The following is a 16179-nucleotide window of genomic DNA, read 5'->3' as shown; positions in this document are numbered from 1 at the left end:
TTACTCAGTACTTCATCTGGGGTTCTGGAGTACAAACTGAAAATGCCAAGGTAATTTGAATGTTGTCAAACAAATACTCAGGTGAGAGCTCCTCCAAGGACAAATATGAGCTGGCAGTAAGAACAAGGAAGGAAGATTAAGTTCTCAGAAGCAGCACGCACTGCGTTTATTCAGGGAGGACAAATGATTACACTGAAGCAGTTTTGGTCACTAGGACAGCTGCACACTTAATCCACAAAGATATATTACTATTTAAGTTCCAACACCTTTTATCATCCTCTAAAACCTGTCTGGCGCTTTCAACTGTCACTAAGACGGTAGTGTGTCAGATTGCAGCACAAGTTTAAAATTAGAGACTTAGCAGTAATGTGATAAAACTCTGTGCGAGATACTGTAAAATGTATGCCTAAATGTTCCCCCAGTAGAGTTTCATACTCGATGTTAAATAATAATAAATCAATAACAGATAATCTGTTGGGATGTGTTAGCACTTAAATGTTTTACTGTGTCTGTTTTTGACTACAGTACTTTAAAGAAAACCTAACCTCTAAAGCAAAAGGCAACCTTGCTAAATGCATAATGCAAGTTTTAAATGATTTTGTGATTTAAAGAAATGTAATTCTTAAATCACCAATGTGAAAATGTAACCATCTCTTTTTATCGGTCTCTCATCACTGTATAATTTTAGGCACATATATTTATTACTTATTTGGAAGTTATTTGGCTTTAATTTAAACTGTCACTGGTCAAATCTAATGAAAACCAGTAAAAGAAACTTTTAAAATTATTATTATTATTATTATTATTATTTATTTATTTATTTATTTATTTATTTATTTATTTATTTATTTATTTATTTTTTATTTGGCCTTTCACCATCTTTGCTGTTACACAAATCTCCCAAGTATTTAAACCCAGATTTCTAACAGTACCACGTCTTCACATTGTAGCATCTCTGGTCCAGTTCAGTGAAAGAAATTAGTAGAGATGGGGCCTGGTGCGCAAGACTGGCTACAGCTACACCTGGCAATCAAAGCAGCCTTGCCTCTAACTTTAAGCTTGAACAGTTTCCAAATCAATGAATTCACCCATCGTATAGTTGTTACTGTTCAAAAGCTGTAGACGTGCATTTTAATTGTTAATGTGGGCATTTCACCATAGGAGTCTGTGGGATTTAGTTTCTCCACTTTGGAGTCAATGTCAAACAGCCTTTCCAGGATCTGCGTTTCTGGCACTTCCGTGTGGAAGTTTCTGCTTGACTAAATTTTCTGAGTTAAAGCCAGCTGATCTATTTGCTTTGAGTCAGACCAAGAGTTTCTGTTATCATTAAACCATGCAAAGACAACAGTGCATGTGCTGCTATAACATAAGAAAACCAAACATTGTCTACTTTGACATGTCTTTTGGGAAAGGTTTTGTTGACACAATTAACATTTGCTCTGGTAAAACAAGCAGTTCATTGTATCTGACCTTTAAAAAAAAAGTACATGGGCAAGAGATTGTCATTATTTATTATGATTATTCTTAATCTAAAAGATATCAGGTATAATAACATATATCATGTAGGACTTATTCTGAATGTGAGTCTATGATCTTGATATAATATTTATTATTTAAACTGACTTACCTAAATCCAGATAATCTTAGTGTCAATTAAAAAGAAATTACACCTCGTATTATTGGTGTTTAGTTTAGGGTCATGAATAAATATTCTTAATCCGAAAATGAAAAGGTTACATGTAGGGGTTAAAGGAGAATATAGCAGGTGTATGTGAGGGAAAAATATCCCTTTGAAATAAGTTGCATATTAATATGTATTGTGAACTCCACTATATATTAAAATGTGTACAAATTGTGGTCAGCTGACCTGTGACGCTGCTCTTTGTGGATTTGGCCAACTGAATTCAACATGACATGAGCAGATGTCTCATGCCTACATGTTATAAAGCTAGTATAAAATGTCAAATTTGGCAAGTAAATGTTATCAGCATCATCCTCTTAAATACATGAATGCTACCCTTAATGCAGCCTAATACTAACCATGTGCACCCCAACCTTTTTATTACACAATTATTATTATACTACAGTTTGTTTTGCAGGAAGTTTCACAAAAACAAAACTCTGCAGTATATAATATACAGTTCCAATATTTGATTAAAAAAATAAATAGGACTTAAGGGAAATTTCTGTCCAGTTTATCAAATGTCACCTACAGTGCAGTTATCTTTGAAAAAAACAAACAAAATCTTCCTGTCTTGTCCCGCCTTTCTTAAATCTTACTCTGACAGTGTCAGACCTTATTGTTATTTTTTAAACTTTTGACTCATCAAAGTAGCCACCTTTGGCAGATATACAAGGTGAACACACCCGTGGCATTCTTTCTACAATAGAAGTCAAATATTCTTCAGAAAGGTTTCCCATAAATGTGTTGCACTTGTCGGTTGCTTTGCTTTCACTATTTTGTCCAGTTCATCCCAAACCAGCTTGATGGGGTTTAAATCTGGAGACAGTGCTGGCCACTCCATGTTTTCAAGCATACCATTATGTTCTTTTTTTCCTGAGGTAGTTCTCGCATAGTTCAGACTTATGTTTTTGGGTCATTATCTTGCTGCAGGTTGAACCCCTGACCAACTAGATGCATCGCAGAGGGTATTGCATGACACTGTAGAATGCTTTGGTAGCCGTTTTGGTTCAGGGTGCCTCTCACTCTGTACCAGTCACCAGCCCTGGATCCAGCAAAACAGCCCCAGACCATCATACTTCCTCCTCCAGGTTTGACAGTTGATGCCACACACTGTGGAACCATCCTTTTGCTTACTCGACGGCGTACAAGGATCCTGCGTGATGAACCGAAGATTTCAGATTTTGATTCATCAGTCCATAATACTTTCTTTTAGTCTTCAGTTGTACAATGGTGGTGTTTCATGGCCCATAGCTTCTTTGTCTTATTCTGATATATTAGCAATGGCTATCTTACTGCAACTTGTCCTGTCAAATCTGAGACTTGCTTACTTCGACCACTATTAAGCTGTGCTTGAAGCTGTTGTCCTGTGAGCTGCCAATCACGGAAGCTGTTAATGCTCAGAAACTTGTCCTTTGACTCAGTTGTGGCTTTGGGTCTGCCAGACCTCTTTCTGTCAGAGTTTGCCCCAGTTTCTGACTGCATTTTGATGGTGCAGGAAATTGTACTCACGGACACCATGACTTTCTTTGTATTTCCTCCATAGGAAAGACCTACATTTTTAAGTGTTATGGTGGTCTGTCTCTCTTCCATTGTTTATTGCCTTTTTCTCACCCTTTTTTGGACCAACACACTACTTTCTGCAGTACAATACTGTTGAACCGATGCTGACGAGGGGATGGTACCACAGTGGGTTCCAACACTGCTTTCATAAAGACACAGGGGGTTGTAAGTAATGCAGAAAAGTTGAAACACTTTACCCTGTGACCCACCGCCCCTCTATGAAGATGAGCGGACCCAAGAAAATGAAAGTGGACAGAGAATGTCGAGTGTTCAAAAAGGAGTGGACAGCTAAATATTTTTTCACTGAATATCGATCATCTGCTGTTTGCTTGATATGCCAAGAAACTGTGGCGGTTTTTAAAGAGTATAATATTAGCCGTCACTTTGCCACAAAGCACGCTAATTATGCTAGCAAGCTCTCAACAAAAGAACGGGAAGCTGCTGCTGAGAAGTTGGCAGCTAATTTGAAGGCTCAGCAAAGTTTTTTTCACCGTCAAACTGCCATTCAAGAGTCAAGTACCAAGGCCAGTTTTATGCTTTCATTCAAAATAGCAAAGGCCAGCAAACCACTGTCAGAGGGCGAGTTTTTAAAAGAATGTATGGTAGAGACAGGAGGTATTTTGTGCCCGGAGACCAAAGACAAATTTGAGAAAATCAGTTTATCACGGTGGACAGTGACTTGCCAAACTAATAGATGAAGATATCACCAGCATATTAAACAAAAAGTCATTCACTTTTTATTCTTTAGCACTGGATGAAAGCAACGATGTCAAAGACACTACTCAGCTCCTTATTTTTATCCGAGGAATCAACGAAACCTTTGAAATAACGGAGGAGTTTTTGACAATGGAGTCTCTGAAAGGACAAACACGGGGAGAGGACTTGTTTGAACGGGTGTCTGCAGCCATCGAAAATATGAAGCTTCCCTGGAGTAAGCTTGTTAACGTCACCACAGATGGATCTCCGAATTTAACGGGAAAAAACGTTGGCCTGCTGAGGAGAATCCAGAATAAAGTCAAAGATGAAAACCCTGACCAGGATGTCATTTTGTCATTTTTGGCCCCCAGGATTACAGGCCCGTGGCACTGACCTCCCACATCATGAAGACCCTGGAAAGGCTCATCCTGGACCAGCTGCGACCCATAGTAAGACCACATCTGGATCCCCTTCAGTTCGCTTATCAGCCTCGTCTCGGAACAGAGGACGCCATCATCTACCTGCTCAATCGTGTCTACACCCATCTGGACCAGCCGGCGAGCACTGTGAGGGTCATGTTTTTTGACTTTTCCAGTGCTTTCAACACCATCAGGCCGACCCTCCTGGGTGATAAGTTAGCAGCGATGCAGGTGGATGCTTCTCTGGTGTCCTGGATTGTTGATTACCTGACAGGAAGACCACAATATGTACGTCTCCCACAGTGTGTGTCTGACAAGGTGATTAGCAACACAGGGGCACCACAGGGGACTGTCCTCTCCCCCTTCCTCTTCACCCTCTACACCACAGACTTCAGCCACTGCACAGAGACCTGCCATCTTCAGAAGTTTTCTGATGACTCTGCGGTGGTTGGATGCATCAGCAGGGATGATGAGACAGAGTACCGGGCTGTGGTCGACTCCTTTGTCACGTGGTGTGAGCAGAATCATCTGCAGCTCAACGTGGCAAAGACCAAGGAACTGATCGTGGACTTCAGGAAGACCAGGAAACACTTGACCCCTGTTTCAATCCAGGGGGTCAGTGTTGACATTGTGGAGGACTATAAATACCTTGGAGTACACATTGACAATAAACTGGACTGGGCTAAAAACACCACAGCACTTTACAGGAAGGGCCAGAGTCGTCTCTATTTTTTGAGGCGACTGAGGTCCTTCAACATCTGCCAGAAAATGCTGAGGATTTTCTATGAGTCTGTGGTGGCCAGTGCGATCCTCTATGCTGTTGCATGCTGGGGGAGCAGGCTGAGGGTCGCAGATGCCAACAGACTTAATAAACTGATCCGTAAGGCCAGCAATGTTGTGGGGATGGAGCTGGACTCCCTCAAGGTGGTGTCGGAGAGGCGGATGCTGTCCAAGATAAAGACAATGTTGGATAACACCTCCCACCCACTCCATGACATGTTGGTCAGTCACAGGAGCTCGTTCAGTGAGAGACTGAGATTACCGAAAAGCACCACTGAACGACACAGGAAATCATTCCTGCCTGTGGCCATCTCCCTGTACAACGCATCCACTTAACACACTGTTTGCTGCTACAACTACACATGTTTCTTTTCCAAATATTTATTTATAAGTGACTTATGTATGTATGTATGTATATATATGTATATATTGTACTATTCTTAGTTAGCGTATTGTCTGTCTTGTCTTAATGTTGGTTTAAAATGGAGCACTGTAACAAAAAATAATTTCCCCCAGGGATCAATAAAGTATTCTGATTCTGATTCTGATTCTGATTTTCCTCCACTGCATCCTCCACCAGGAATCTCTATGTAAATCGGTGTTACAGCTGAATCATGTTGTGAATCCTGTGGTGAAACTTGTCAACTTCATACGCGCAGGGGGACTTCAGCACCGTCAGTTCATTGCATTCCTGGAGGAAACTGATGCGGATCACCAGGACCTGCTTTATCACTCCCGTGTCCGCTGGTTGAGTTTGGGCAAAGTGTTTCAACGAATGTGGGAGCTCAAAGAGGAGATTGGCGTGGTTTTTGGAGCAGCAGGGGAAGACTGAGGAATTTCCTGAGCTGAGCAACAAGAGCTGGATGTGTGACTTTGCGTTTGCTACGGACGTATTTTCACACTTGAATGAGCTCAACGTGAAACTGCAGGGGAAGGAGCAGTTTGTGCATGACATGCACACAAACGTGAAAGCCTTCAAATCCAAGCTGGCTTTATTCTCCAGGCAGATTTTGAACAAGTCATTCACTCATTTTCCTACACTAGCCATGCTGAAAGAGGCCGGAGCAAAAGTAAAGAAATACAGTGAGTCACTGGATGCACTGCACGGAGAATTCTGCCGTCGGTTTTTGGATTTCGATAAAATTGACAAGTCACTGGCCTTTCCTCTGTTACAAGACCCCGAAACAGCTCCAGAGGAGCTTCAGCTCGAACTCATCGACCCTGCCTTAAAAGAGAAGTTCAGCTCTCTGAAACTAAATGACTTCTATGCTTCACTCAATGATGCCGCGTTTCCAAATCTAAGGCGAAAAGCGCAGATGATGTTGGCTTTACATTCAGCGTCATGAACATCAACAAAGCCAGCCACAGATCCAAGTTAACAGACCTACACCTCAGATCCATCCTGAGAATCGCCACAAGAAAACTAACTCCAGACTTTGATGCGCTGGCTAAAAAAGGAGACCAACAACACTGCTCCCATTAAAATGTGTGTGTCTCCGTGATACGCACGTTGTTAAAATGAACAGTGAGCGCAGATCAAATATAACGCTTCACAGACTGACTTGCTGCAACTGTTTTGTTCTTGCACTGGTCGTTGTTGACTTTTGGCACCGGGTAAACAAATTGAATAAAAGGAACAGGACAAGTACATCTGCATCTCCTACCGTTTTTGGGGGAAAAAAAAAAAAGAGTCAGGAGGAGAGTGATGTGATATCCTGAAGGATAACAGAACTTTCAGTGCTTTAAAATAAAATGTTCATTTATTTGATTTTCAGTCTTTAAAGACTCATTTCGAAGTCAGAGATTTTATTGTAATGCTTTTCTTCATTTTCATTGGAAATTAAAGCACATGTTTTCTCCATATCCCAAGATGTGTATTTTTCCCCCAATGAGGTGATGTTTTCAAAGCATGCCATCTATCTGCTCCGGTTCCGGCCCCTTTGTCAAATGTTAGAACTCAATGTGGCCCACGAATCAAAAAGTTTGCCCACCCCTGGCCTAGGGTGTCCTGGTGCCGCGTGCACTTATGGACACTCTTATGTTTGAACATGTGTGTTATGGACAAATTGTGATTTCCACAGAAGTCCAACAACAAAACACCGCTCGGGATCAGATCCAGGAGGTCGTTCCTCCCAATCAAGCCCCTCCAGGTCTCACTTGCATTGCCCACATGAGCACTGAAGTCTCACAGTAGGACAACAAAGTCCCAAGGTGGAGCACCCTCAAGCACCCTGCCCAGAGACTCCAAGAAGACTGGGTACTCTGAACCGTCAGTCAGAAGCACAGACAACAGTCAGGACCCATTCTCCGACCTGAAGGCACAGGAAACAAACCCTCTCGTCCACCGGGAGAAACCCCAACGTACTTTCAGCAAGCCACCTCCGCCTCTAACACTCAGGGCAACACCAGACTGAGTCCAGCCCCTCTCCAGGAGACTGGTTCCAGTGCCCAAGCCATCCATTGAGTTGAGCCCTGCCTAACACACATTGCACCCAAAGTCTTGCAGGTGGTGCTCTAGGGTCCTGTGTATATATATTAGCTGTTCCTAGCACTGCGCTCTTCTGGACAGACATCTCAGATGTTGTTCCTGGGATCTGCTGGAGCCATTTGCCTAGCTTGCTGATCACTGCACTGAGTGCTCCGATTAACCACTAGCACATTACAACATTGGGTTGGTTAACCATCACCAGTTTCTGTCTGTATCTGCATTTTAAACTTGGGACTTCCATACTCTGCACAGATGTTCCTGTATACTATGCCAGCCACTTGGTTATAACATTCTATGTATCCCCTGCCTGCTAGCATCCTCCTGTTAAGTGCCAGATTGTGTCAGCGACATCTTTACACAGCCTGCACCTGGAGTCTTGCCTGGTGCGGTTGACCCCTCCCTCTCTGGATCTTATACTTAGAGTTTGTTCCCATGTTTTTCAGTCCAGCTTTGTCCTGTTACTGGAAGGATTTCTGGATGTCAGCCAGTTCCTCTATCTGCCGGTGGTACATACTGTGCCATTCATTTTCTATGGAACACCACAGATGTAACATAGTTGACTAAAACACTCAAAATTCAACAAAACAGGTCCTCATCACTTTTAAATGTTCAAGTGCATAGCGCGGAGGATGTTATAAGACCTTGAGACAATCAGATATAAAACACAATATTTATGAGTTTTTAAATTTCTAAATTGGTCAGATTCGACCTGAATACGACAGGAAGGGCTAGGGACCCTTACCAGATTCATATACCCTGGTCAGGAGTGGAACCTCTGACCTGAAGTTCCAAAGGCGTGTGTCTGTGTGTATGTGGTTTTTTGTAAAATATGACACTGACAATTTTTAAGAGGTGATAAGGTCATAAGATTCATACTTAATTAACATTTTTTAAAAATGTACATCAGGTCTTCTATTTTAATTTGATTTATTGAAAACTAGCATCTAGTAAATAGGCTTAAGCTTGATTTTTCATTTACACACATTTCTGTTGGTTTTTTTTCTTTCTAGCTGTATTTTGTGATTACTACAATAAACCAGGTGAATGCACATGGCACTATAAAATGTGTCCCATCAACACTCATAACAACTCCAATCACTGCCTCAAGACCTGTGACAATCCAGAAGGAATTTGTCCTAATGATATGAACTCCCTTCATATACACCAACTTGAAGGTAAGCATATATGTATATATTCCAATGTGTTAAAGGTGAGAACTGAAGACATAAAAGGTAGACAATCCCCACTTCACTCATTTATTTAAGAAACCGTGACACTAGTTGGACCACTGTCCTACATTTCAAGAACTTTTTAATTAAAACAAGGAAACGAAATCAGTATATGAAATTGCTGTAACTTCACAATGTTTTTGTTTTTCATTAATGCAGGTTGTTACCCTGAGTGTGGAGAAGACACGCCGTATTTTAATGAGGACATACAAAGATGTGTAACTCATTGTGAAACAACCTCAACAACTACAACTGGAATACCGACTACAACACCAACTCATTCTACAACTACAAGCTGGACTACAACAACAGGTTTTACTACAACAACACCAACTCATTCTACAACTACAAGTGGAACACCGACTACAACACCAACTCATTCTACAACAACAAGTGGAACACCGACTACAACACCAACTCATTCTACAACTACAAGCTGGACTACAACAACAGGTTTAACTACAACAACACCAACTCATTCTACAACTACAAGTGGAACACCGACTACAACACCAACTCATTCTACAACAACAACAACAGGTTTTACTACAACAACACCAACTCATTCTACAACCACAACTGGAACACCAACTACAACACCAACTCATTCTACAACCACAACTGGAACACCGACTACAACACCAACTCATTCTACAACTACAACAACGACTACAACAACAGGTTTTACTACAACAACACCAACTCATTCTACAACCACAACTGGAACACCGACTACAACACCAACTCATTCTACAACTACAACAACGACTACAACAACACCAACTCATTCTACAACAACAACTGGAACACCGACTACAACACCAACTCATTCTACAACTACAAGCTGGACTACAACAACAGGTTTTACTACAACAACACCAACTCATTCTACAACTACAAGTGGAACACCGACTACAACACCAACTCATTCTACAACTACAAGTGGAACTCCGACTACAACACCAACTCATTCTACAACTACAACAACAACTACAACAACAGCTTTTACTACAACAACACCAACTCATTCTACAACCACAACTGGAACACCGACTACAACACCAACTCATTCTACAACTACAACAACAACTACAACAACAGGTTTTACTACAACAACACCAACTCATTCTACAACCACAACTGGAACACCGACTACAACACCAACTCATTCTACAACCACAACTAGAACACCGACTACAACACCAACTCATTCTACAACTACAAGTGGAACACCGACTACAACACCAACTCATTCTACAACTACAAGTGGAACACCGACTACAACACCAACTCATTCTACAACTACAACAATGACTACAACAACACCAACTCATTCTACAACAACAACTGGAACACCGACTACAACACCAACTCAATCTACAACTACAAGCTGGACTACAACAACAGGTTTTACTACAACAACACCAACTCATTCTACAACTACAAGTGGAACACCGACTACAACACCAACTCATTCTACAACTACAACAACGACTACAACAACAGGTTTTACTACAACAACACCAACTCATTCTACAACTACAAGTGGAACTCCGACTACAACACCAACTCATTCTACAACCACAACTGGAACACCGACTACAACACCAACTCATTCTACAACTACAAGCTGGACTACAACAACAGGTTTTACTACAACAACACCAACTCATTCTACAACTACAAGTGGAACACCGACTACAACACCAACTCATTCTACAACTACAAGTGGAACACCGACTACAACACCAACTCATTCTACAACTACAACAACAACTACAACAACAGCTTTTACTACAACAACACCAACTCATTCTACAACCACAACTGGAACACCGACTACAACACCAACTCATTCTACAACTACAAGTGGAACACCGTCTACAACACCAACTCATTCTACAACTACAACAACAACTACAACAACAGGTTTTACTACAACAACACCAACTCATTCTACAACCACAACTGGAACACCGACTACAACACCAACTCATTCTACAACCACAACTGGAACACCGACTACAACACCAACTCATTCTACAACTACAAGTGGAACACCGACTACAACACCAACTCATTCTACAACTACAAGTGGAACACCGACTACAACACCAACTCATTCTACAACTACAACAATGACTACAACAACACCAACTCATTCTACAACAACAACTGGAACACCGACTACAACACCAACTCAATCTACAACTACAAGCTGGACTACAACAACAGGTTTTACTACAACAACACCAACTCATTCTACAACTACAAGTGGAACACCGACTACAACACCAACTCATTCTACAACTACAAGTGGAACACCGACTACGACACCAACTCATTCTACAACTACAACAACGACTACAACAACAGGTTTTACTACAACAACACCAACTCATTCTACAACCACAACTGGAACACCGACTACAACACCGACTCATTCTACAACTACAACAACGACTACAACAACAACAACTCATTCTACAAGAACAAGTGGAACACCGACTACAACACCAACTCATTCTACAACTAAAAGCTGGACTACAACAACAGGTTTTACTACAACAACACCAACTCATTCTACAACTACAAGTGGAACACCGACTACAACACCAACTCATTCTACAACTACAAGTGGAACACCGACTACAACACCAACTCATTCTACAACTACAACAACGACTACAACAACAGGTTTTACTACAACAACACCAACTCATTCTACAACTACAACTGGAACACCGACTACAACACCAACTCATTCTACAACTACAAGTGGAACACCGACTACAACACCAACTCATTCTATAACTACAACAACAGCTACAACAACAGGTTATACTACAAGAACACCAACTCATTCTACAACCACAACTGGAACACCGACTACAACACCAACTCATTCTACAACCACAACTGGAACACCGACTACAACACCAACTCATTCTACAACTACAAGTGGAACACAGACTACAACACCAACTCATTCTACAACTACAACAACAGCTACAACAACAGGTTTTACTACAATAACACCAACTCATTCTACAACCACAACTGGAACACCGACTACAACACCAACTCATTCTACAACCACAACTGGAACACCGACTACAACACCAACTCATTCTACAACTACAACAACGACTACAACAACAACAACTCATTCTACAAGAACAAGTGGAACACCGACTACAACACCAACTCATTCTACAACTACAAGCTGGACTACAACAACAGGTTTTACTACAACAACACCAACTCATTCTACAACTACAAGCTGGACTACAACAACACCAACTCATTCTACAACTACAAGCGGAACACCGACTACAACACCAACTCATTCTACAACTACAAGTGGAACACCGACTACAACACCAACTCATTCTACAACTACAACAACGATTACAACAACAGGTTTTACTACAACAACACCAACTCATTCTACAACCACAACTGGAACACCGACTACAACACCAACTCATTCTACAACCACAAGTGGAACACCGACTACAACACCAACTCATTCTACAACTACAAGTGGAACACCGACTACAACACCAACTCATTCTACAACTACAACAATGACTACAACAACACCAACTCATTCTACAACAACAACTGGAACACCGACTACAACACCAACTCAATCTACAACTACAAGCTGGACTACAACAACAGGTTTTACTACAACAACACCAACTCATTCTACAACTACAAGTGGAACACCGACTACAACACCAACTCATTCTACAACTACAAGTGGAACACCGACTACAACACCAACTCATTCTACAACTACAACAACAACTACAACAACAGGTTTTACTACAACAACACCAACTCATTCTACAACCACAACTGGAACACCAACTACAACACCAACTCATTCTACAACCACAACTGGAACACCGACTACAACACCAACTCATTCTACAACTACAAGCTGGACTACAACAACAACAACTCATTCTACAAGAACAAGTGGAACACCGACTACAACACCAACTCATTCTACAACTACAAGTGGAACACCGACTACAACACCAACTCATTCTACAACTACAACAATGACTACAACAACACCAACTCATTCTACAACAACAACTGGAACACCGACTACAACACCAACTCAATCTACAACTACAAGCTGGACTACAACAACAGGTTTTACTACAACAACACCAACTCATTCTACAACTACAAGTGGAACACCGACTACAACACCAACTCATTCTACAACTACAAGTGGAACACCGACTACGACACCAACTCATTCTACAACTACAAGTGGAACACCGACTACGACACCAACTCATTCTACAACTACAACAACGACTACAACAACAGGTTTTACTACAACAACACCAACTCATTCTACAACCACAACTGGAACACCAACTACAACACCAACTCATTCTACAACCACAACTGGAACACCGACTACAACACCAACTCATTCTACAACTACAACAACGACTACAACAACAACAACTCATTCTACAAGAACAAGTGGAACACGGACTACAACACCAACTCATTCTACAACTAAAAGCTGGACTACAACAACAGGTTTTACTACAACAACACCAACTCATTCTACAACTACAAGTGGAACACCGACTACAACACCAACTCATTCTACAACTACAAGTGGAACACCGACTACAACACCAACTCATTCTACAACTACAACAACGACTACAACAACAGGTTTTACTACAACAACACCAACTCATTCTACAACTACAACTGGAACACCGACTACAACACCAACTCATTCTACAACTACAAGTGGAACACCGACTACAACACCAACTCATTCTATAACTACAACAACAGCTACAACAACAGGTTATACTACAAGAACACCAACTCATTCTACAACCACAACTGGAACACCGACTACAACACCAACTCATTCTACAACCACAACTGGAACACCGACTACAACACCAACTCATTCTACAACTACAAGTGGAACACAGACTACAACACCAACTCATTCTACAACTACAACAACAGCTACAACAACAGGTTTTACTACAACAACACCAACTCATTCTACAACCACAACTGGAACACCGACTACAACACCAACTCATTCTACAACCACAACTGGAACACCGACTACAACACCAACTCATTCTACAACTACAACAACGACTACAACAACAACAACTCATTCTACAAGAACAAGTGGAACACCGACTACAACACCAACTCATTCTACAACTACAAGCTGGACTACAACAACAGGTTTTACTACAACAACACCAACTCATTCTACAACTACAAGCTGGACTACAACAACACCAACTCATTCTACAACTACAAGCGGAACACCGACTACAACACCAACTCATTCTACAACTACAAGTGGAACACCGACTACAACACCAACTCATTCTACAACTACAACAACGATTACAACAACAGGTTTTACTACAACAACACCAACTCATTCTACAACCACAACTGGAACACCGACTACAACACCAACTCATTCTACAACTACAAGTGGAACACCGACTACAACACCAACTCATTCTACAACTACAAGTGGAACACCGACTACAACACCAACTCATTCTACAACTACAACAATGACTACAACAACACCAACTCATTCTACAACAACAACTGGAACACCGACTACAACACCAACTCAATCTACAACTACAAGCTGGACTACAACAACAGGTTTTACTACAACAACACCAACTCATTCTACAACTACAAGTGGAACACCGACTACAACACCAACTCATTCTACAACTACAAGTGGAACACCGACTACAACACCAACTCATTCTACAACTACAACAACGACTACAACAACAGGTTTTACTACAACAACACCAACTCATTCTACAACCACAACTGGAACACCAACTACAACACCAACTCATTCTACAACCACAACTGGAACACCGACTACAACACCAACTCATTCTACAACCACAACTGGAACACCGACTACAACACCAACTCATTCTACAACTACAACAACGACTACAACAACAACAACTCATTCTACAAGAACAAGTGGAACACCGACTACAACACCAACTCATTCTACAACTACAAGCTGGACTACAACAACAGGTTTTACTACAACAACACCAACTCATTCTACAACTACAAGCTGGACTACAACAACACCAATTCATTCTACAACTACAAGCGGAACACCGACTACAACACCAACTCATTCTACAACTACAAGTGGAACACCGACTACAACACCAACTCATTCTACAACTACAACAACGATTACAACAACAGGTTTTACTACAACAACACCAACTCATTCTACAACCACAACTGGAACACCGACTACAACACCAACTCATTCTACAACTACAAGTGGAACACCGACTACAACACCAACTCATTCTACAACTACAAGTGGAACACCGACTACAACACCAACTCATTCTACAACTACAACAATGACTACAACAACACCAACTCATTCTACAACAACAACTGGAACACCGACTACAACACCAACTCAATCTACAACTACAAGCTGGACTACAACAACAGGTTTTACTACAACAACACCAACTCATTCTACAACTACAAGTGGAACACCGACTACAACACCAACTCATTCTACAACTACAAGTGGAACACCGACTACAACACCAACTCATTCTACAACTACAACAACGACTACAACAACAGGTTTTACTACAACAACACCAACTCATTCTACAACCACAACTGGAACACCAACTACAACACCAACTCATTCTACAACCACAACTGGAACACCGACTACAACACCAACTCATTCTACAACCACAACTGGAACACCGACTACAACACCAACTCATTCTACAACCACAACTGGAACACCAACTACAACACCAACTCATTCTACAACTACAAGTGGAACACCGACTACAACACCAACTCATTCTACAACTACAACTCAGACTACAATAACACCAACTCATTCTACAACCACAACTGGAACACAGACTACAACACCAACTCATTCTACAACTATAACCCCGACTACAACAACACCAACTCATTCTACAACCACAACTGGAACACCAACTACAACACCAACTCATTCTACAACTACAAGTGGAACACCGACTACAACACCAACTCATTCTACAACTACAACTCAGACTACAACAACAGGTTCTACTACAACAACACCGACTCATTCTACAACTACACCTGGAACACCTACTACAACAACAGGTTTTACTACAACAACACCACCCTATTCTATAACTACAACTGAAACACCAACTACTACTCCTACATCAACAACACCAATTCATTCTACAA

At 41.3% G+C, this 16179-nt stretch overlaps 1 protein-coding gene across 1 annotated transcript; it reads left to right on the top strand.

Moving 5' to 3' along the window:
- Window positions 1-6185: 6185 nt before the first annotated feature.
- LOC146628002 (uncharacterized) lies at window positions 6186-16132 on the top strand. Its single transcript, XM_085359426.1, has 4 exons — window positions 6186-6442; window positions 9350-13374; window positions 13435-14970; window positions 16014-16132. Exons 1-4 carry the CDS (start codon window positions 6186-6188, stop codon window positions 16130-16132), a joined length of 5937 nt encoding a protein of 1978 aa, XP_085215552.1.
- The last annotated feature ends 47 nt before the right edge of the window (window positions 16133-16179 follow it).

The sequence above is a fragment of the Diplotaxodon limnothrissa genome, linkage group LG7 (assembly GCF_057381915.1).
Source record: "Diplotaxodon limnothrissa isolate DT_005_m linkage group LG7, D_limnothrissa_male_GT1.1, whole genome shotgun sequence".
NCBI classification, from domain to species: domain Eukaryota; kingdom Metazoa; phylum Chordata; class Actinopteri; order Cichliformes; family Cichlidae; genus Diplotaxodon; species Diplotaxodon limnothrissa.
This window is presented reverse-complemented; position numbering and strand designations above follow the sequence as displayed.

Bases quoted from the DNA above. Each gene is read 5' to 3' on its own strand.
- LOC146628002 (XM_085359426.1), top strand. From the start codon at position 6,186: ATGCTGAAAGAGGCCGGAGCAAAAGTAAAGAAATACAGTGAGTCACTG. The intron at 6,443-9,349 runs GCGAAAAGCGCA...TACAACTACAAG, and splicing joins GCCGCGTTTCCAAATCTAAG to TGGAACACCGACTACAACAC. The intron at 14,971-16,013 runs GTTTTACTACAA...ACTACAACTCAG, and splicing joins AAGCTGGACTACAACAACAG to ACTACAACAACAGGTTCTAC.